Below are 24199 nucleotides of genomic sequence, written 5' to 3' on the forward strand. Positions count from 1 at the left end.
GGTAGAATTCTCTTATGATTCTGTATAGTATTGCTATAAACGTGCAATAGCTGCCTCGTGCATATGCTCTGAATGATGTTCACTACGGCGACACTCATTGGACAGTTTTTTCAGAAATGTTTTTTTTTTCAGATGAAGGGTACCTACAGCACTAATCCAAAATCACTCGAACCAAAATGGTGTCACTCCAGTAATCCTCATATAACAACACTAATAACAAATTTGACCTCAAGAAGGAATATATTTTAGTTGTCATGGCCCCCTCCCCCGTCAGGCACACCACTGATCCAGTAGTAAGTCTTGTTATTTCAAAACAAACAAATTATCTCATTTGCTATTTGTCTGTCTGTCTGTTTGTTTGTTTGTTTGTTTGGCTGTTTACCCAGGTTGGTCCGTGAGGGACACATGCTAATCCATGGGAAATCCATGGACCGTTCCAAGCTCAATTTGAAAAAGTGAACTTTATGTTTTGAAAATCACGTAAATATAGTCTTCCAAGAATTTTGAGTGGGAAAAGTTTAAGGGAAAAAACAGTTTCAGAAAAATGGAAATGCCATAAAAAGTTACCTATTTTGCCATTAAAAAAAATACATAATTTTTGCAAAAGGCAGCTTAACCATCTTGTGTAGATATGTACCATTCTATACACAGTTTCCGTCGCCATTTATTTGCCTTTTAAAACGCCAGACATCACCGTTTGTTTTCATATTCCTCGCATTCTTATATCAGATCTTCATTTATATTGAATTTTCCATCAGCGGAACTTATCTTCAATTTCAAATGAAGGACGCTAATATATAGAAAGCTTGTTTCTCAATAATATCGAATGATTTACACACCTGCGGACTACGTGGGGTATGCGAGGTTTCGGATATTTTACAATACGAGAAACACGCCAACAGAAAAGCTTTTCGTGTTATAAGTAAATTCAATGTTATTCAGAAGATAAAGTTACGAAATGAGCAAATTGCTCATGAACATGATGAATGAATATACGTGCAGGTTTGATTAACATTTCTATTAGTAATTGAATCGTGTTACAGGTGGAATAAGCACGAATATTTTGTGCATGGTGTAATTAATACTGCTGTATTGATGTTGCTAACAGCAGTCAAATCATTTTAAGTGATAATTTGAAAACGTTACCAAGTTAAGTGTTACAGACAAGATTCAAAAATGATTTGATTTTACAAGATCATAATATATAAGAGACTTGTTTATGGCAAATGACAATCCTTTATTAATTTAAGGTCATATTCTATCTGACTATATAGTAGTTTGAAATCAGAAATATGAAACCATATCAATATATCAATGGTGCTCTGCTGTGTGTAACTTAACCATGCCTCTTATATCGTATACACGTTTTGCAGTGAGATATTAACAAAATACACTTACAAAATATCGTACATTTTACGATTAAATAGATTGGCGACTTATTTTCCTTGAAATGTTCATAAAATAAGAGTATAAATACACGGATTTGCTGTAAAAGGCTGAATAAAATAAATTAATTTCTTGTATTCTCACAAATACAGGTCAAGAAGAAATCCAAGAATCTTAAGAAAGGTTTTGCGGATGTGGAGGATGTGGCCGCGATGTACAAACCCAACCTCAACATCAGTGATGCAGATGGAGTATTGGGCCTAGTAAAAGGTATGGATAAAATAGAAGCCTGCATGGCAATTGAATTGGATGTGAGGAGTCTTAATACTGCTGAACTCCATGATCATGGGAAAGGAAGTGCAAACGTGGGGTGAAAAAAGGGACTGGCTGCGAAAGGGGATGACGGCAAGAAGGAACAATCAATGCAAAGAGGATGATCAAATGAAATAGGGGATAGGATGTTAGACCATGTAAAATAATTATAGTTATTATTATTATTACCGTACTGACGCGAGTATAGTCCCACCTTCGAGTAAAGTCCCACCCCCAAATTTTCGAAAAATTTCAGAAATTAAAAAAAAAAAAAAAAAATTTAAGTTATTTATTTTTCGGCTTTTTGGAGTGTCCCAGGACCTAGACCTAAATGCTAGGATCATTCATGGTTGACCTAAAAAAAAAAAAAAAAAAAAAAATTCAAGATGTTTTGTATTTTAATATGAAAATTGATACATAGTTTTCATGTTATACTCTATTAATGATTTCAAAATGCATTGAATTTGAATGCATTTTGAAATCATTAATAGAGTATGACATGAAAACTATGTATCAATTTTTCATATTAAAAATACAAAATATCTTGAATTTTTTTTTTTTTTTAGGTCAACCATGAAGGATCCTAGCATTTAGGTCTAGGTCCAGGGACACTACAAAACCGAAAAAATTAAAAACTTTAATTCGAGTATAGTCCCACCCCCAATTTTGAAAAATGTTCACCCAAAAACGGGGTGGGACTATACTCGCGTCAGTACGGTATTATTATTATTATTATTATTATTATTATTATTATTATTATTATTATTATTATTATTATTATTATACTACAAAAACTGCATGGGGTGTCAACGGTGACGACCACTTGAGCAAGAATTTGCACCAGTGTTATTTTAACACTTCTGGTGTTATTGATCACAATACACTTGCAGGTGATAAAAAAATAACATCGGCAGTGCTAAAATAACCCCAATTGGTGTGGTCGTCTATTGAATACCACTGGTGTTAAATTCGACACCCCAGTTGTCGCAGTGTATTATTATTATTATTATCATCACACAACCATCTTCATCAATTATTTGAAGACTGGATATAAGCATGATATAAGTTTTCACATTTGATTATACCTATTTGTTTTTGTAACAGAATAGACTCCTCCAAAAGGTCACTCGTTTATCACTCAAACTAAAACGTGGTTCATTGCTATTGATAGTTATACTAATAACCAGGCAGACCGTCACACAATTTCCACCACCAGATACTTTCTGGTGTGACAAATTTCTAGTTGGAAATGCATGAACACGATTTCTACTGTCCACTGACTTTTCCATACACAGGTGTGCATGGACACACACATTTATTGTATAGATCAAAAGTCAAATTTATTAAACCATATACGGTAGTGCCAACTATACACGAAAATAAATGCTCGCTACGAATTTGTATAATTATCTTACCCATATGGCATTTGGTTAATTAATTTGTATATGTGTCATAATGGCGAGAAGATGTAATGAAATGCAATGTGCATGTATATATATCTGATTATGTTTTGCATATTTGTATATAGCAGCTGATACTGTCGAGCTGGCCCTGGATACAATTGTACAAAGAGACACCCTGTATGTACATATGAAATGTCCCAAGACAGTTGCTAATGAAACAAAATTATACATGTCAGGACAAAAAAGCTTTCAAGATTTAAGATGTAGGGTTTTTTTTGTCAGAAGCGTCTTTTCAAGATTCGTCATTTAATGCATCGTCTCTAATAGGATATCACACCACTGTTTCACTAAAAAATGAGAAAAGTATTAAGTTTCCCCAACTGAACCACATACAATAATGAAAATTAAACAGCAACAGTGAGTCAGTGCCGAGAGTTGTCAAAATATTCACTTGAAATTTGGGCTTGATGGTTTCTTCATAAGTGGTGTGATAAGACATGTTGCCACACAGCTTTACGAAAACGGTGCTACAGTCATGAATGATTATTTAATACACACAACTTTACCATTTAAATAAATATCAGCCTAAATTAGCACAAAATTATTCTCTCTCCCCTGTCTCCGTTTCTGATAACATTGCCACTATGTCGTCTCCATTTTACAAATAAATTATTTTGCATTTTAGAGGAAGAAACAGAGTCGACAAGAAATGTGGATAGGAATTTACCATCAATGTAGCCTGGTTGAGGTTAATCATAGATCCGGGTTCACACTCTCAGTAATTGTAGTTCATCCAATGATTAAGACTTATGTTCCATCCAATCCATCAATCGAAAATCTTAGACACCAATCACAAAAAAGTAGGAACTTTATAATACAAATTTATGTAGGGATACACTTTATAATACAAATTTATGTAGGGATACACTTTTTACAGAAATAAGAAAAATCCTATATCAAAACAGATTTTCTTAATTTCTTCATCAACATGATCAAGCTTTGAAGTTGTAGGGTGCGTTTTCTTTATCCTAAATATCAAGGATAAAGTCATTACCAATGTATTGAATTTTGAATCGTCTAAACATGATTAAGGTGTGGAAATAATGACATATATACCAATTCCATATAATTATAATTGTCTATTGAAATTATTATGTCACATTCGGCAAAATATAGCTGTATGCATGGTCTGTGTTTTAAAGAGAAAAAAACCCAACATGTAGCATGTGTTGCTTTACTTTGTTGAAGCGGATGACGTAAAATCAGATAAATTTCATCTGTTTGTAACCTGGCTTGTGTAATAGAAGGACCTGCAAGGGCATGTCCTGGAAACAAATTGATCGCTGAAACCAACTAAAATGGCAGGTGTGAAGAGCAATGATGGAATTGATTTGAAATGACTCGTCCATTTCGAAGCAGGTTTCTATCATCTCGCTTTTAATCTGTCTCGTATCATTGGCTGTACCCACAGGCTGATATCTATCCTACATTATGCCATGTGAATGTGAACGATGTCTGTTTTTGACTGTGTTCATGGGATGATGTATAAATACCCATTGAAGATCTATGCCAGAACATGGTAGGGTTAGTGAAGATATCTTATCCTTCCCAGAATACTTTGCAACATAATAACCACCTATGTAATCAAATGACACTTATATCCAGAATCCGAAAAACATGCCTTTTTCATGTTGAGAATATGACGGTCTAAACAGGGTTTGTATAATGTATCATAATTTGCCAGATTAGGATGTGTTATGTTTTGTTTAACCCATGTTACACTGCATTATACATTGTATTGTGGAAATTGCATTATGGGAAGTGTACGTTGTCTTCTCTGGGTTAAGGTGAACCACCTGATTTGCACTTGTCATATATACTTGGAACATGGTTGGAAAAACAAAATCAAAAGACATACAGACATATGTGACATCTTCCGTTTCAGATATATACAATACAACCTGTTCAGCTCAATAATAATATATATGCAAGTAATTCAAACCGCCATATCTGTCAACGCAATAAATTTATTGTATGTTCATAAATACAAACTGGGACATTTTTTAACAAACTGGAATATTTATTTAAAATTACACTTTTATCATCAGTTTTTATCAAGTCAATAGTGAAGGACATGAAAATGATGAAAGCGATACGGAGGTATTCTGTGTTTAACAAAAAAATATGGCGATATGCATCAGCCTCATTGCCTGGCATTCCTCTATTCATTTGCAGACACCATTTCAATGCCGGTAGTTACCTTTCCAAATATCGATTGCTCAGTGCCAGAAATGGGTAAGTGCAATAGCTGCCCTGTGAACATTTGACCATTTTCAGTATATTGTTACTCATCTACACATGGCAGCTACACATGGCAGCTATTGCACTTACCCACTTCTGGCACTGAACAGTCGATATAGTTCATCATGATATGATTGAACTTGGAAGCATGATCACCAATTATACAGAAGACCTGATTTGCTCAAGGTTTTCAAAGAAATGTACACGGTTTCGTTAAAATAAGGTTTCCTAAATTGAATATTGTAAGTTATTGTATCAAACAATGAAGATGAAGACGAGTCCTGGAGATGCTCAGATGAGTGAATCCTCTCAACTGTCAGTTTCTAACTGAAAATTGTCATCGGTTGCTATGACTACTTGGTATGGTTCTGTGACCTGAAAAGAAAACCTCCGAATCAGATTAATCTACAATGCAAATGGCATGAAGGTATTTTGTGGAAAAATAATTTGAATTAAAAAAATACATGCTTTAGATTAATAGAGCGAGTATGGTATAGAGTTATTCTGCTTTTGTTTATTTTTTGTTGTTTATTTTGTTGTGTATTTATTTTGTTGTTTATTTATTTATTTATTTATTTATTTATTTATCTTATTTATGTATTCATATTTGTTTATTATTTATTTATTATTTTGTAATATAAATTCATTACCTGATAGCGATATAAATCATGTTGAGAATGGAGGTTTAATTAGAACTGAGTTCAGCGTGCTTTTGAATATTAAATTTCATAGTAAACATTTATTTATTTATTTATTTTTTTAAATATTTTTAAAACTATTTATTTATTTTTATTTATTTCAATTTATTTTTTTATTTATTTTTTTATTTTTTTATTACCTGATAGTGATAGCGATTTAAATCATGTTGAGAATGGAGGGTTAATTAGAATTAAGTTCAACGTGCTTTTGAATAATTTGATAGTAAATATTCACAGTGAGCTCTCAATAGTTAAGTTCATCTCGCTGATTGCATAACAGATGTAATAGCATATTAAAGGCTGGAATTAACCACACGTAATAATGCGATTATCAATTAATTTGCTCTGAATAGCATGGGTTAATATTAGGGACGATATCGCTATAGTTTCAATTCTATAGAACAATATAGGGATATTTAATACACATATGTTTTAGATTATTGGTATAAACTACGTCATATATATTGGCTAGCTATCAATTTAGTACCGTTAAGCGCGAAGAGCCTGGCATATAGCGTTGCGTCATAAAAAAACGAGATTCCATCGTTGGTAATTCAAATGTAGGCTACTCATCGTCAACATCAGCTGATCATGACGATGCAATATTTGCTTCGGATTTATTACCGTATGTACTGTTAAGAAAATGTTTTGTGCGATGATAAAATACAGTGAAATACCGAAGTCGGTAAATTTACGGTAAATAAAAACGGTCAAAATATGGTACAATATTTATAGCAACGTCCGGTAAAACGTAAATCGCTGCCAGTCAATAAAAATACGTTATAAGTGACACAAAATAGATATTGAGTATGAGTAACTTTGTCACGTGAGCGGATTCTGCATAATATCTCATGAAATGAAAGCTTAGATGGAACAAACAAAAGCAGTCGGAAATGCTATCCTATAATAGAAAACAATTGATCAAATGCCAAGTAGTCAGTTTTACATCACCGTTAAGATATTGAGATAGAAAAGGGAGAATTCATCTTATGAAGAGCGGGTGTGTCCTTCATCTCTGCTCAAAATAGCTCCACTCGACTTTTATCTAATTTAGCCATATTCAGGGGCGATATTCGTGATACGTGTCATTTGGGAGTTGGAAAAGGGAGTTGGCATAATGTCATGTAAGGTGTGGCCTTTCTCTTTTAGTGTGTTGCTATAGCAATGGGTATACATCATCTTTTTCATTTACTTAATTCCGTTAATAAGTTCAATTTAATTTAATGAAATTCCAATAATACGCATAAGAAATTCAGTGAATAATTAAGACAAAAACTATGCAATTGTTACTTTTTTTTATTCTGTGTCAATGAATGACATCGACCTCTGTGTTTTTCTGCAAAATAATTACTGAAATCTATTTTGTGTACAAATATGCAGTAATTTAGTGACACAAATTCGATAATTCCGTTGAGCATCACCATGGCAACTGAATTCAACATAGTATTGTTGTCGATCTGTTTACCATGAATTATACTCGATTCAGAGCGCAATTTAACCAAACTCTTGGTTGACCACGTACCGCCATATTATTTGTAACATCTGGTCTAGCTAAATAGTAGCTATATACGTCAAAATAACGTTTTCCACTCGAATTAACCGATTTTAATGAACTATTTGATTAAGTATATTAGAATAACGCTTAACAAACGGAATTATGGATTGGATTACTTCAATGGGTTTTTTTTCACAATTTGTTGTATATTAGGTTATAAAATGGGCGTTGCGTTGCGACCTTTTTGAGAAATGATGACGTAAAGTAGCGATTTATTTATTGTTGAAGCAAAAAACGGGACAGTGAAAAAAAAATGAATACATAGGCTATAATTACATTTTATTATACCCGACGTATTAATATTGGTAACTAATGCGTCCATATTGCATCCATATCCAAACTGCTTTTACTTTTAGCCCTTTGTTGTCATCGTTATTTCAGAATATCATTATCAAGGATAATTATGAAACTGTACAATGCCGAGACTATTCGTCTCTGGTTCCATGGTGGTGGTGCTATTAAAAGTTAAAACCCAAAGTGTGACCAAATACATAAGATATTTATAAAAGGGGGCGTCATAAGTTCAAAATTGCCTATTTTGGTCAGATTAGATTTTATGTCACATAGTTCTCTACTTCTACAAGGATTAACTCCTTTCATTTTGTGTTTTTCATTTCTTTGTCTTTCCAACAGGATTTTTTGAGGCTGTATCTCGTCTAGTGCGTAATACTACCTACATGGCTTGTGTTCTTGGCGTGTGTGCTGATTTAGCATCATTTATGGGCTACTTTACGTTTGCCGCTAAGTACATTGAGACCCAGTTTGGTGTGAGTCCATCATTTGCCCCAATGATCTTAGGTAAGTCAGTGTACACTATGTTTAACCTCGTTTTGCTTTAAATGAAGCTGAATGTTCTTACAGGTTTGCAGTCGGCTGTGGAGCCTTTGCGCTTGAGTCAAGCAAAATATATTGTAGCAGCATGTCGAGGATCTCGCAACTTTGTTAGAACTCGGCTCGTTTAGCATATCAAAGATGTACAATTTGGATGTTGTAGCAAGTGAAAGCTTTACAACTCTGAACCTATGCCCAGTGGTCGCTTCATGCCATCAATCGGACTGAAGATTTTGAAATGACCGGTGTTCCCTAAGTCAGGTCAGGCTTGTCCCTCTCTCCCCTCAATCGGACAACTCATCTAGCATGTCTAGGCATCATTGCTTCTGCCAATGAGATGGCGTTCTGACGTGTTTCTGTATTTTTGTATAATATTGGGCAAAGATATTGTTCTTGTATAATGTTGGCAGAGCTACTTAATCCTAGTAGAATTAAACTTTGTTACACGTGTCGTATTTTAATATATTTCAACACAATATCAATGAATGCATTTGACTGGAAAAGTTCATTATTGTGTTAGCGGCGTAAAATCCATAGCAACCAGCTTTAAAAATACACGACACACCTCCCATTTTGATCGAAAGGAGACAAAATGATATATCTAATTGAGGGAGAAGCTTTAGACATCATATAAGGCTACGCCTAAATGTATTCACTAATTTGAGTTGGTAAATTGCATCAATCAATCAAGTGGCTCCCTCAGTAAGAAAATTACAATTTGTTTCCTTGTACCAATGTACTGATAACTTAATGAACATCACGCTGTCGGCCCGGGCTTATTACTGCGTTACATAATCATTAATGGTGTCCATTAGTAACGGAATGATAACCCAATGCATTACCTTTTGCCTAATAGATGGCCATAATTTATTATAAATAATGGTGCCCATTATAAAACGAAATGATACCTACACGCTATCATTTGCATGTAGATATCCATAATTTATTCTTAAAGATACTGCTTTTTAAAGCGACACTAAAGATTTATACAGGTAATTCAGTTTTTTAAAGCTTTTGAAATCTTTTTCCATCAAATTTTAAATTAGCGCCTTAGCGGTTATTCATTATAGCAATCGCATAATGGTTTTTATTTTTAAGGCTCTAGGGAATTTAAATAATTGAACTCACAGGCTTTGCAGTTCTTTGGATATGTAAAATTTGTTATTACTGTTAAAACCCATTTTACCACATTCTACCTTAACGCAGGAACAAGAATATCTGAATGATAATTGTCATATTTGAATTCAAGGACAGAAAATCTGAAGAAATGGCCATTTTGAGACAAATCTCTTATCATTGCTTGGAATTTCCTCGGGAATTGTATAAAGGCTGTTCTCTATACATGTCCTTGAAAGTTGCGGAATGATCACTTATTGGTCTAAACATAATGACAGACAAGATACGAGTGTGTTTCACAATCAAAATCAACCTTTTCTAGATCTGATTTTTTGATAACAAATTGTCTGTTTTGTGTACTACATTTACAATTATAAATGATTTCATTTGAACAAAACCAAAATGTAACTCACTATTGACGGTTTCGCCTATCATGGTCGGTAGGCATCATCAGAATGATGGTTGTAGATCCTTACTTCCGGTTGGACGTATCCCGGCCGACGAAGGTATTTTATCAGCCAGGAGAGGATCATACACGTGACGGAAGTGGGCCCCCTCGTCTCTGTTCATGACGTTCGCGTTTCGGGCCTCTTCTCCTGATCCAAATGGATTCTTTGATTCTTCTTGTATTTGCATCGCACTCTTTGCACAAGATCTTAGCATTGTCCCAGTTGATGACATGGTTTTGATGATGCCTCCCGACCATGATAGGCGAAACCGTCAAAAGTGAGTTACATTTTGGTTTTGTTCAAATGAAATCATTTATAATGTTTGACCAACAAACCTGATGAATCTATTTAGTGGTATACTTTTACAATTATTTTTGTCATCAACAAACATGTCAAAGCACTCTTTTTGCGTTTTAAATGTTCAGTATTATATTATGTGCCCTTTATTCTTTTATTTTCGTCTGTAGGTATCATCGTCACCCCAGGCGCATGTCTAGGTAGTTTAGCAGGCAGTATATTAGTCAAGAAGTACTCACTCGGTAAACGAGGCTGTGCCTTAACGGTGCTTATTCTGTCGACCATAACACTGGTGATGAGTCCTGTATTGTTTTTCGTTGGGTGTGATAATCCTGGTATAGCTGGGTTGACAACACCTTACAACGGCGTACAGGAACCACTGCTTACTGTGGATAATAAAGCAGATTTTTATTCTAGGTAAGTGTATCCAGAACAACAATAATTTTTGAAAAAAAGGAAGAACAACCAATAGTTTTGTCCAGCATAGCATAACCAAGATGCGATTCTTATCCAAATAATCTGGATGTAATGTACCTGCTATTATTACACCCAGATACAAGTATCTTCCCCATGAATAAAAGTATAGCTTAGTTATGTCTATAAAATGTTGAAAAATCCCATGTTGAATACTTGCTTCCTTAAATTTTGTACACAGAAACTATAGGACAATCTCTGAAAAAAAAACATCACAAAAGGAATGACCAAATAGTATTGCCTATTGTTTTGACAATTTTAGGCAAATTAGCCATAAAGAAAGTTGTTGGTATTTGAATTGATGAATTAAAAAACTAATAAACTTACTAAAACGTCAAATAATCTTAGTATTTTCTTCAATATTAATCATATCAAATCAAACAAAATTCAGTTTTTGTCCTATATCTCAATCTAGTATAATATTTGTCATTACTTCCCTTTGTAATGGTGAGGCAGTAGCCATATGGATCGGTTGAAATCTGTGGTCATTACTGTTAGCCCTCCCGTTGTTCGACATCGTACTTGGTCGACATGGTGAACCGTAATAATAAACCTAATCCCATTGACAGTCATAAGTAATCCTATCTTTGTTTGATTGGCTCAAGAGAAAGAAACTATGGGAGTTTCGGCCTCAGCCCTACCGGGCTTGTGACCTTGGATATTTCTTCTTGATACTGGGCCCAGCCCGTTAGGGCTTAAAAACATCAAGACCGCAAGCCCGGTAGTATATGTGAGGACCATCCTTTCTTCAATCTTTTTAGTTTTATACATTGCAAGTGAATTTCACATCGGTAGCGTACACAACAATTTTGACATCTACCTTGATGAAATTTAATGTAATTACTATTTGTCTTCCTGTTTTACGTAATCGATGAAAAGACCATCTCATTTGACATAATAGTTGACGTAACTGATTTGACAGAGTAGGTACTTTTCTGCAAATAGCATCCGAGTTTTGTTAACCAAACTAACAGGAAATAAATTAGAAAAGATGCGGATTGAGCCTATTCTTTCCAACATCAATTTGGTCCTCATCACCTTCAAATAAGTCATCCGGTAATATAATAGATTCATCTTTCGTCAGATAATGATAAACAGATTTTGGATATTGGGTTACGCCATTTTTGTTTATATTCGCTGGATTGAATTTCATAACTAATATCCTTTTAGATGCATTAATAAGGCAACCTGTTTTGAACATAAGCTCGATTGCTTGGAGCGTTGGGTCCAGAGTAAATTTCAACATGATTTCTGGTAGTCCCAGAGTGGGTGGACCGTATGAAAAACAACTTTATTATTATATATTATGACAACATAATGTTGCAAATGTCATATGCCGGATCTATGTACGGCCTGTAATCTTTATTAAAGATATGGATGGTTAAATGTAACTATTGTAAAAACAATTGTATTAATCTGAATTGAGACTGTAGGCTACACTCTAATTTCACACTAATTTAATTTTCTGAATAGAATCCCTCTCATTTAATTTTTAACACGAACTATTCGTTTTGACAAGAACCTATTCATTTTTTTAAATGACAAGGCAATCTTATCAAATTTGATGAGTGTCTTGTCATTTTGATGAGAAAATCCGATACAGTTTGAGGAGAAATCTGTTAATTTTGAAGAGAAATTTGTTATGCCCCCTAGGCATACTTGACAACTTTGAATAGATTCTATTCATTTGTGAGGAGACAATTTTGAGAGTGTATGGTCACTTCATCAACTTACATTGATGTGAGAAGCAGAGATTCAATATTGAAGAAGCCGGAAGGATTAAACATTAAATTATTAAAGCCATTTCTAAAATAACAGTTTATCTATTTAAATTGAATATAGCAATTATAGGGCAACCATAGTTACGCTACTAAATATAGGGCAAACAGATTATTGTTGGGAAAATATTAAAATTTGCGTGGGATGCGGGTTGTGTAACGCCCATCATTCGTGTTTTGTTATTGTGATGTAAAAAATGTAAAAGGTTCATACCTGTCATTTACGTGGAGTGCCCATCTCTCTTTTGAAGTGACTTGAGGCCAGATTCCTCCGTGAATAATGTTGTTATGGGTAGCCCGTCACTCCTTCCGCACAACGTTTACCTTCCCAGCTGGTATCCATTTATACACCTGCGTGGAGAGAGGCAATAGAGGTTAATAGATTGTCTAAGGGCGGCCCACCTAGGTTTCATTATCATTGAGGTATAGGACTTTTTATTTTTTCGGAGAAGAGCAGGTAGGGAAACTACTTGATTATATTTCTACATGTTCATACTACATACTCTGAAAATTTTAGAAAATTCGCACGAGTCCGTTTTTTTTAAATCACATTTTTGTTCCTAAAATGGGGGTTATAGCGCCCTCAACGGGCACTCTCTCCATAGGGCTACATGTAAAGACCAGTTATAGACAAATGGCCCTAAAATAAAACGGACTCGTGCGAATTTCCTCAAATTTTGCATATGATGTAGATTTAACATCTGGAATGTAATGCAAGTGATGTCGTTGCTGCTCTTCTAAATTCATTTTTAAAATGTCCGCCCCAGACCAAGGGCCGGCACAACACGATTGTACCACCGCCGGGGTTCGAACCCGCATCCTGCGATTATGAGTCGGAGCCCGTATCGCCCGTGCCCCTATGATATTCTACTATTTGTGCTATTATTCTTCTATTTTATTATTGATATTATCATATCTCATTCTTTTGTTTCCATTAGTACAGTGCATCCCCGCATAATAATAATTTTAATTGCTTTCAAATCACAGTGTTTTACCCAACTTGACCTCGAGCTGCAACCTTGAATGCGCATGTGCACACGGCTACAATCCCGTATGTGGTTCGGATGGCATCACGTACGTGTCTCCCTGTCACGCGGGTTGCCAGGATTCGGAGGTGATCAAAGTCAGGAAAGGAGATGGCTTTGAAAATATCACGGTATGTTGTAGACATTAGGAGTCATTAGGAGCTCACTTAATGCAATCTATTGACAATGACAGACACCGCAAATCGGTGATTATCATTTGCCAATCAGTGATAAATACTTAACTAGGACACAAATCAGATTCTGGTGTTTTTTGGAACGAACATAATTTGTTTATGAAGTGCGCAAATGGCAAACAAATATAGAAAAGCAAGGATGCCTAATTCGGAAACTATTGTTAACTCATACGAGTCCAAGCAGTAGTGAGTGTAGGAATATATATTTTTAACATGACATTTTGATTGTCCCTTTAAAATTCTATTTGCTTGTTTTTCCGAATGTCATCTATATGAATACACAGAACACAGAATCTTAAATACTTGACGGAATTGGGTTAATTGTTGGGGTATCATTTTTGATTGTATGTTACTGAACAAACCCACAGGATATGACATCATATTAGTTTGATATCAACAGAAGTGTAAGATAGATACCAGATGATGCTTGCCAGATGTTTGTTAACATTTGGTTCCAACGCGTGTTGTGGCACATCACATAATAATAATATGATATTGAAAGAAGTATAACTGTTATGGGTGATGTGTACGTCAATACAAAGTTGGTCAATATGACAATGTAGTGATAATATTATTTTTGGTACTTTCATTTTGAAAAATACAATACACTCTAAGAAATAAAGGTTCTAAATAGAATCTTTTTTGTCCTCTCAGGAGAACCCTCCCTCTTGAACCTCTAAAAATAGGTTCTTTAATTTTGGAGAACCCTTAAAGGTTTTCTAAGGAACCGAAAACGGTTCTGTATATCACATTTTTGGGGCATTTTCGATGGTTTTGGAACCATCTTTGGTTCTTTAGAGAACCTCTAAGGGTTCTCATGAGAGGACAACTTTAGAACCTTTATTTCTTAGAGTGTATACACACTTCTCTTAAGTCGGGTTAGTATTTCATATTTCAAATCAATCGTAAACAGGTCAACTTCAATTAATGTGGCAATTTGTTGATTAACTTCATATTTGAAAATTAAAGCGTCGCTGTAGCATGTCTATCTATATTTTGTAGTTATCACGCTGACTTGTGTGTACAGACATTTGAGAATTAGAGTACTAGTTGTATAAATATAAAAATCAATAAGCCACAAAAACATTTTGCCCCAAATATAGACAAGAAGCCTACGTCAAGAGGGAATTAAATAGAGAATGATTTTTACACATGTCAGAAAGGCCTCTTCAAAACGAAAATGTCAAGTGTGCATCATGGCAATGGTAACTTCCTTCACTTGCATGCCGCTTTGGATTTTGTTGAATCCAGATTTTGATCAAGTATGCACGCAACCGCCTTACGCGTGAGCGCATGATTCTGATTTGTTCAAATTAATTTCAATTAAGGCAAATTATTCATGGATAGAATAAATCTATATACAAACGGATGCGAGTCCATAGTGACCCCATATAGTTGATGGCATTTCAAGCTAATTGTTGTGCTCTGTTAACCACGTGGGCGGTGATTGGTTTGTCTAATCATAGCAAGATAACTAATGCATCAGCACCAAATATCATCATAGAAATACCCAAATGGCATAGGTAGTTACAAGAACCACTAGACTAAAAAAACCTAGAAGATCCTATTGTTGGTCCACAACCGGTGTACTAAGGGATTGAAATCAGAACTCGAATTGAGGTTGACCGCCGGTTCCGTCCAGTTTCTATTGCTCTAAACAATAGAAACCGGACGGATCCGGCAATTAACCGCCAGTCGAGTTTTGATTTCATCCCTATAACCTGTTACCCGTTGCCAATTTTCTTGGAAGCTTATGGCATTGAACCTTATTCCATTTACCCGGTGAACTTGTAAATTCAAGCAATATACATCCATTGCATGTATGTATACGTTTTGAGGCTCTTTAGTTAATGCCAAGAAGTATACAAGAACAATGTAATGGATGTCCCATTTTTGAAGCTAGCCTGAAGAAGCGCAAGAATCGTTGAGGTTTTTAATATACATTTCTAAATTTAGCTTACTTTTTACTGAATTAAAATGTTACGGTGATTGGGAAAATAACACCCACTTAACTCTAATACCCAGGGAGGCGATGAAGTTGTTTACTGTTGATGCATGGTTGATCATAATGCATGGTTAACTATAGAAATGCGTTACAAGTGATGGATCTCGTATTCGTCGAATAATCTCTATTGGGACATATTTTGGACTTAGTCCCTCTTGCTCCACACCACTCCACGCCATACATAAATTCTCCCAGTCACATTTCCCCAATATGAAATTTAAAAAAAAAAAATCGAATTTTAATATTACTTCTATTAAAGTTTGGCAGAGGCGGGGTTCGAACTCACGGCGGACCACGCCGCTTTGGATATGCTCTATGAGCCTAGCGCCTTAGACCACTCGTCCACTTGTCTTGATGGAATCCATTTGAAACTTATTTGAAGATATAATCGCAACTTCAATATAGGCCTACCACGTGACAAGCAAAAGCAGAAAACGTACCATATTTTGGAATTTTATTTGCCTAAAAACATTAATGTGTATTAATAGCGCTCAATTGTTGTTAATCCGACAATAATAAATGATAAATGCGCGTCTATATGGACAATACATATATCGATTTTGACATGTGCTCGCACGGTGTCAGTACATTAGCATGGTCAGTTAAATACTATAGAGGAACCTACCATTTTTCTTGTATACACGTTCGATGTTTTTATCAATTACATAAAAATCCATTTTAGACCCCAAATGTTTCTTCGGGAAATAAAAGATTAGAATACCATAAAAACGAAACAGTAATCTTTTGCCGGGTCTAATGTTATTTATACATAGAATTTTTAACGTTTTTTCTATCCTTATTCTTGCTCAATTAAAAAAATATTTTGGCGTATATAAAATTGAAATAAAATTCTCTGCCTCATAAACGACCTCAAATATGCCACAATTGGGTATCACGAATAGTTATATATGATGTGCAGTTAATATTCATATTTTCTTTTATACAGAGGATGCTTCAGTTTTGACAGGAAAAATATTTTCTTAAAACCCTCTCACTCGGTTATTTCAAAACAGTAACCACGCTTCCCTAGAATGTGCAATAATTTAGCATTAAAATTTTTCTTATTCTAACAGCAAGCGTTTCTAGAATGAATTTTGGCGAAATGTGGTGTACTCTTGCTCTAGTTTTACAATGGGCTATTCCAGAAAATAGATGCACACCCCCTAGCCCCTATAGAGGAGTTCGGATTTCCGGACTGTTTGTCCAGTTGTGATTGTTGGAAATCCAGCCTTTTAAAGTGTCCAAAGGCGACACAATCCAGCAGAAAAATAGTTTAAATCAGAAATCCTCAATTTGAGAGCTCATTTTGGACATTTCCGTGATTTTTCCTTCATTTAATTGGATTTCCAAGATTTTTTAAGGGACACGTTTTCAGAAAACAGACTTGGAAATCCGGACATTTCTTTTATTGAAAAGTTACTCCTCTCAGGGGGTGTGCACTTATTTTCTGGAATAGCCCAATGATAACCGAGGAGCAAATTGATTCTAACATCCTTTGGTGCTAGTCACCGAGTTATCATCACCTTAGCTCGGCATTTATATCCTGGTACCATAATGTACCATAGTACCATTATGTACCATAGTATAAATGTGAAAGTGGTTATTTCAATATCAGAGTAACATGTCATTGTTGTCCAACATCATTTTCTTTCAGGATTTCACCCCGTACATTATGACATTGTTTTGATGCTTATTGTATACTTTCATCATAATCATTGGCTAACAAACGTTTCTATATCATTATAACATGCTTCTTTTCATAACACCTTAACTTTTCCTGCTATTGTAGGTTTACCTGGGATGCCAATGCGTGGCTCAGACCCCTCCTGAACTTCAACCTTTGACCTCACTCCCAATGGGATCAGCACAGAAAGGCGAATGTCGACGGCAATGCTCTATGATATGGCTCTACGCATCGGCAGCTATGATCGTGCTATTCCTCAATTTTTCTTGGAGCAACCCTTCATTCATGCTTCACCTAAGGTAGTCCCATCAACCATTCTATTGCATGCCATCAGTTATACTCAGTTTTGATTGCATGATTGTGTCTGTGTACACACGCAAGTTTTGTGTAGTATTGTCATTTGAAAAGCAAAGGCGATATGTCAACTATGGCTATGCAGTGTGTCCCTGAACGTGTGGTTGCCATGGTAACGCTGTTCTAGATAGTGACGATTTATTCCAATATTCAGAGTCTGTATCGGATATAAATGTCCCAGGAGCCCAGCTTTCATTCTTCATTAGTACCAAGAGCTTAGAGACACAAATGTGATTAAAATGAAATGTTGTGGAAGATAGAATTTTTTGTCATGGTGTTATTTCCGACATTTTGATCACAACTTGACAATATGTTGTAAGTAATAGGTGATAATGGTATTGGTAATATCAACCTTGGTATAGAGTGTCTCTTTTTATGTTCGAAGCCGCGTCAAATTAATCAGTTAATGAATCCGTTGCCGATCTTGAATATGTAATGTTGATTCATGCATGAATTGCATGCTCAGTAGACCTAAGACGAATATATCATAGCATAGAGATAATGAAGCTATAGTGTGGCGACCTTTTCACAAAGTAACAAGTTCAGTTTTCAGGACGAAGCAGTTTCAGCAGCAGTTTCCATTATAATTTGAAACTGAATTAAAATACTAGTTTGTGTCTGACATAACCTGTCAATCAAACTCTGAAACTATTTGTTAACGATTTGTCGCGTGATGGTTAAAATTTCTGAGCGCAGTGGTAAATCAGCGTGCCCTATGGTTAATTTTGCACCTTCAAACATACAAACCGTCTCAAAGATCAGGTCCTGGTATTGAATTTTTTTTCCCTGAAAGCACCATATCAACAATGCCTAGAAAAGTTGCTTTTTGCCATGCCGCCATTTTCTGCAATTCCTTTTCTCCGACGAAGGCACCAGATGACTTAATCTTCCTTTTATGTGCTACTAAAACCTATCACGCGCTGTGGGGGAGTTGATCGTCAGACATTGTCAGAAGCAAAGTAGTCTTTTTTAATTCAGCAACTTTTTTAAATTGTTCAGTTTAGAGAACCATCCAAATTGACTTGAAAATGGAAAGTTTCATATTTGTACTTAGTAAAATGATAAGAATTCATTTAAACCAGCATGGCAAACAGCGTAGCGAATAATATCTAGTGCTGTGCTCTAAAAAAAGAACATTGAGGGCAAAGTCTAGGCTGGTTAAGCGCGGCACATGTTCATATGGACAAGATAGGCCTAATAACCCGTACTGAACAGGAAACTTCCGATATATCACTCATTACTAGTCCTAGAGCAGACTTCATCCTTAGACTGTCTTCATAGACAAGTGTATTGGCGATCGGTTAAGTGGTTTGAATTAGATGTTGACTCAACTTGCAATAAGAAGATCTTCTTAGTAGTAGTAAGAGTATGAGCGGCGTGAGCCGCGAATATTCTTACAAACTAGTAGCACCCACCAAAATGCTCTTATAGAGGTGTCCTCTTTATGGCCATCTGTCTTGGTCTCAAACTTGTCATCAACTCCAACTTGTTTCTCTATAAACCTGTCAACAACAATTCCTTTACTTAAGAGGTTATCTACATGTAGGGTCATGGCAGGTAACTGGGTAATTCATTGAGCAAGGTAGACATGGTAGATGGTCATTGTATGTGTCCAGATTTATAGACTGAGTTTGACAGTTTGTTGTTGTGTGACAACCTTAATTTCTTCTTATACATTTTTACCTTGCTTTCTTTACTTCTTCCTTACTGTCGTCCTTATTTTCTTTCCTATCTTTTTTCTTACTTTCATTCTTTCTTTCCTTCTTCATATGCATTTCTTTCTTTCTTTCCCTTCATCCTTCCTTTCTGTTTTCTTTCTTTCTTTCTTTTTCTTCTTCCTTCCTTTCATTCTTTCTTTTCTTTGTTTTTCTTTCATTTTCATTCTTATTTTCCTTCTTTCCTTTCTTTCATTCTTTTTTTACTTCTTTATTTGTTTTTCTTTCTTTTTTTCATTCTTTCTTTCTTTCCGTCCTTCTTTCTTTCCATTTTTCCTTCAAAATCCAAACTATCAGTGTATTAAAAGAGTATCTTAGCTTTAACCAGCTAGGTCCCTCATATTGAGATGTTTCAAACATCTGTCAAATATGGTACATATCTCTTGTCACTACTATAATTAAAAGGTGGTCTCCTAACAAATATGATCTGGTTTAGTTTTGTATGTGAGGTGAAGGTCAGAGTATAGTTGCCTTTGCAAATCCAAAATATTGGGTATTGGTTTTACACCCACATATGTTTACAACATCAATCTGTCTCAACAATCTGTTATCAGTCAAGTATGTCACATATCTGTTGTCACTTAATTGAAAGTGTTCTCTTGTTGAAAGTTCTTTTAAAAAGACACAATGCAGTTCATATTGCATTGTACAATTTAAATATGGAAAATTATAGCACTGCTGGAAAAGGGTACGGTGTGCTACTAGTAGTAGTAAGAGTATGAGCGGCGTGAGCCGCGAATATTCTAGTGTTCATAGATCATTGTGAATAAGTGGTTTTTGTCGTGTTATTTCAATTTGTCAGTTTGGTAATAGGTTGTTTTGTTGTTGACCGTGGTATTATGTGGTTGCTGATAGGAGTACTTAAAGTGAGTGAACATCATTTCCCGTCAGGACAACACTGGTTTGGAGTCCCGGTTTGGATAGCTTTCTACGAGATGTATCAATAAAACACCTACTCGTATAGCTGTTAAACGAATTTTACCCAACGAGCAGCCAAATAATAAGCTATATACCATATATCATACAAGCCTCATTCCACAGACGTCATTAAGTATCAGTTTCACACCACGGAAGCAATTCTGAGAAAAAGGATCCCCGTAACATGTTCTTTAATCAAACGACCGTCTTGTCATATTAAAGGAGAAAAACCTGCGTTGACAAGCCTGTATCTTCAGTTATATTGGAATTAATGGTGAGGACGTATCACACAGACACTGGACTTGGTTTCTAGACTCATCATACCTTATATATAAATATATATATATATAAATATCTGAGGCATCCATTGGCAATTGTAATACCCAGCGAACCACTAAATCGGCTACTATTTCTTTGGGGAAACTAACTTCAGAATACAGCTAATCATTAAGGAATCTTCTTGCTAGTTATCTTTATATCATACTTTCTTTTACTATAGACTACTTTTCTAATGAATGTTTTATTTCTGATCATCATTATGGTATTTTGGTTAACTTATATTAGTGTTATTACATCATTTGCTAATCACGATCAAACAGCTTTAGGGACATTTGTTCTCGTCTTAAAAGACTAACACAATAAGCAATCGTGACTTGAGACATTGATACCATAATGTTTAACCAACGTACAAAAAAATAATTGAGTGTTTTGTATGCCCTATTTCATGATAGCTGTACACAGAGTGTACATGTATTATAGGAAATGACATCCAAAGCCACGAATCCAGTGGTGTTTTTTATACCGGAGAGAAAACAGCTAAAAAAGGAGTATGTGAAAAACCGTGCTCCCAATCGGACAATACCATTAGGTGGTTTGTGACACTGTCATGCCTTCTTGCATTTTTCGAATTTTCTTGGGGTCAACCGGCTTTTATATTTCAATTGAGGTAGGTGGATGTACTGGTGTTAATGGTGACGGTTAACTCACTCAACTGGTTCAGTTTTGATCAGATTCTGGGCAGATTCAAGTTCATCATTCAACTGAAATGATATGTGCAGTTTGGTTCAGTGTTAATGTTGTTGAATGAGTGTGTTGCAATGACGCGTCCTAGTTTGCAATTTGAATTTCACATTGTTCGTTAGTTAATGCACGGTGTGTGGTGTTTGTATTGAGGGTGTGTTGTAATAATAATCATTGTTGTTGTTGGTGATAGTGGTGTTCAGTGTTGTTGCTGGTGGAGTTGGTGGTGGTCAAATGGTGTATGCAATTTATATCATAAATTCACACAATTTAGCTGATCGTAGCGAAATACAGTAAATGATATGCACTACGAGTGAAATCAAATTATATACAAATTGAACTTAACATTAACAATCTCACAATAATAGAAAAGCCGTCACGGAATTCCGGTTTCGTTAGTTAACCCTAACCCGCCAGGGGCTTTTGACGGGAAGGGAAAGAAGGAAGGAATAAAGAGAGAAAACAAAGAAAGAAGTTGTTTGCTCTGGGTGGGATTCGAACCCGAGACCCTTCGCATGCCAAGCGCTGGGTCGGCGACACTTTGCCACGGGTATATCACTTAGGGCGATTGCGTCATCACACCACGTGGGATGCACGCACGAACAGCGCATATATTAAGTAGTATTTTGTGGTACGCAGGCGTATAGGGTTAACATACAAATGGAGAGACCAATACATTCAGCATGTTCAGGTGAGATATTGTAAATAACGATTTTAATGTTATTATTTCAACAGAGCCGTGGAAGAAAATGACAGATCCATATCGATGGGATTCGCGTCTCTACTCTTCAAAGTAACAGGTTTGTGAACTATTAATGTTGTATTAGAGATTGTATTAATAAAACCACTGGTGGAATGTCATAAAATCATTTTACCTTTCTGTAAAACATTGCCAAGCTTTCACCTCGTGGCTTTGTGTCATCAATTTGATAGAAAACTCATGCAGTTTCTACTAAATATCCATTATAATTATTCTGAAAACAAGAGAATAATAGGTTCAAGTTAATAGTTTAGAAGATTATTTCAATATAGATAATGCCAATACGGCCCACGCTGAATATTCAAATGTGATCAAATCGTCCATTCGCACAGATTGTACCAGTTGCTTGGTTCACAAATGATCATTCAAGTTAATTAGTACCTTTAGGTGAGACTTGACTTATGACGGTCAAATTTACAATTGGACACCCGGATGCAAGTACGAGTCCGGAATATAAGAAGAGCCATGTTACAACTCTCAATTACCACCTTCGCATTCATCATGATCATTGATGATATACGTCCATCTAGTAATAAACTGTCCATACAAACTGCAACATTGGCGCCCAACGTGGGGCTAACGAACAAGTGACATTTGAGCCCTAATTGTCAAGTAAATATTTGGTAAATAAATTGAATGATTTCATTACCTGACCTTTCCTCCTTGTTCAATACTTGTAGGTTTCATCCCTGCTCCAATCTATTTCGGCGCCATGATCCAATCCAACTGTCTCATGCAGCAAATGTCATGTGGTGAATTCGGAGTGTGTCAGGTTTATGATCTAGTTGGATTCAGGCTTAGCTATCACGGATTAATGATTGGATTGAAGGCGATATCACTGGTGGGATTTGTGGTCGCCTTTTGGACTGTAAGAAATGAACGACAGGTAAGAAAAGTTCTTTCTAGGAAGAACTAAAATCATTTAGAGGTTGATATGAATATATAGATATAAATTAAAGTGGATTGAGGCTTTGCATGTGAGTTTCTCGAACGAACGGATGTGCCCGGGTACAGGAAATACAGTCTGATTAAACTGATATTGTTAAAATGGAATTGTCTTGAGTTTTGTGTACAATTTGCCTGACGCCAAAACACTAGATGGTTATTTGTTGAACTGAACTGAACTATTTGTTGTTCTTGATCAATCATAATTTTTAGGACAAAAGTGTACGGACATGGTGACAGACGAGCTGTAATAACGTGAAACCTGTGGTTTATCCCATATGCACTACCGGCCAAATTATCAGCCAGCCATACTGCAGTTACTGTCCGTTTTCCTATACATAATACACAGTGCTATTTCCCATTGACGCGTAACCTCTACAAATAGCCTACGTTAAAAGAATGGGGATATGCCTAGTTAACGTCGCTGTGTGAAAAATAACCGGCCAATATTAAGAGTACTCTTCTAAAGTTCTAGAAAATATAGTTTTGTAAGATGTCTTAAATTTTTAGCTAATTTAGATGTTTGGAAATATTCGTACTTTGGTGTTTTAGTTAATGTTATAGGTAATAGTACATTGCCTAGTTAACGTCGCTGTGTGAAAAATAACCGGCCAATATTAAAAGTACTCTTCTAAAATTCTAGACAATATAGTTTTGTAACATGTCCTAAATTTTTAGATGTTTGGAAATATTCGTACTTTGGTGTTTTAGGAATGATATGTAAACGACAGATAACACCAAAAAATATGAAGAAATTATTTCCAAACCGTGTTAAGTCTGCAAACCACTATGTTTCTCATTTTCAAGAATGCTGGTTAACAATAAGCAGAGTTTTGTCTCATTTCGTAAACAAAAGCCCACACAGAATTGTTCTCTAGCGCTCGCTTTATAATCGTTCACCAAACTGAAACTATAATCCCAGCCATTGCTCCATTGTACGTGTAAAAGCAGAAACATATGATGTGTGTATTTAACCAGA

The 24199-nt window shown here is 35.4% G+C and overlaps 1 protein-coding gene across 3 annotated transcripts in view; it reads left to right on the forward strand.

The window, feature by feature from the left end:
* The window catches only part of LOC140151273 (solute carrier organic anion transporter family member 2A1-like), a 65650-nt gene that overhangs the window by 35171 nt on the left and 6280 nt on the right, over window positions 1-24199 (forward strand). For 2 of the 3 annotated variants that reach the window (XM_072173551.1, XM_072173552.1), the window contains exons 5-11: window positions 1539-1656; window positions 8289-8453; window positions 10519-10765; window positions 13588-13756; window positions 21227-21441; window positions 22251-22315; window positions 22956-23161. In XM_072173551.1, coding sequence (XP_072029652.1) covers window positions 1539-1656; window positions 8289-8453; window positions 10519-10765; window positions 13588-13756; window positions 21227-21441; window positions 22251-22315; window positions 22956-23161 — 1185 coding nt within the window. Of the gene's footprint in view, window positions 1-1538; window positions 1657-8288; window positions 8454-10518; window positions 10766-13587; window positions 13757-17613; window positions 17808-21226; window positions 21442-22250; window positions 22316-22955; window positions 23162-24199 lie in introns of all 3 variants that reach the window. The other variant, XM_072173553.1, reaches the window with a different exon arrangement.

This window comes from Amphiura filiformis, chromosome 4 (genome assembly GCF_039555335.1).
Source record: "Amphiura filiformis chromosome 4, Afil_fr2py, whole genome shotgun sequence".
Lineage (NCBI taxonomy): Eukaryota > Metazoa > Echinodermata > Ophiuroidea > Amphilepidida > Amphiuridae > Amphiura > Amphiura filiformis.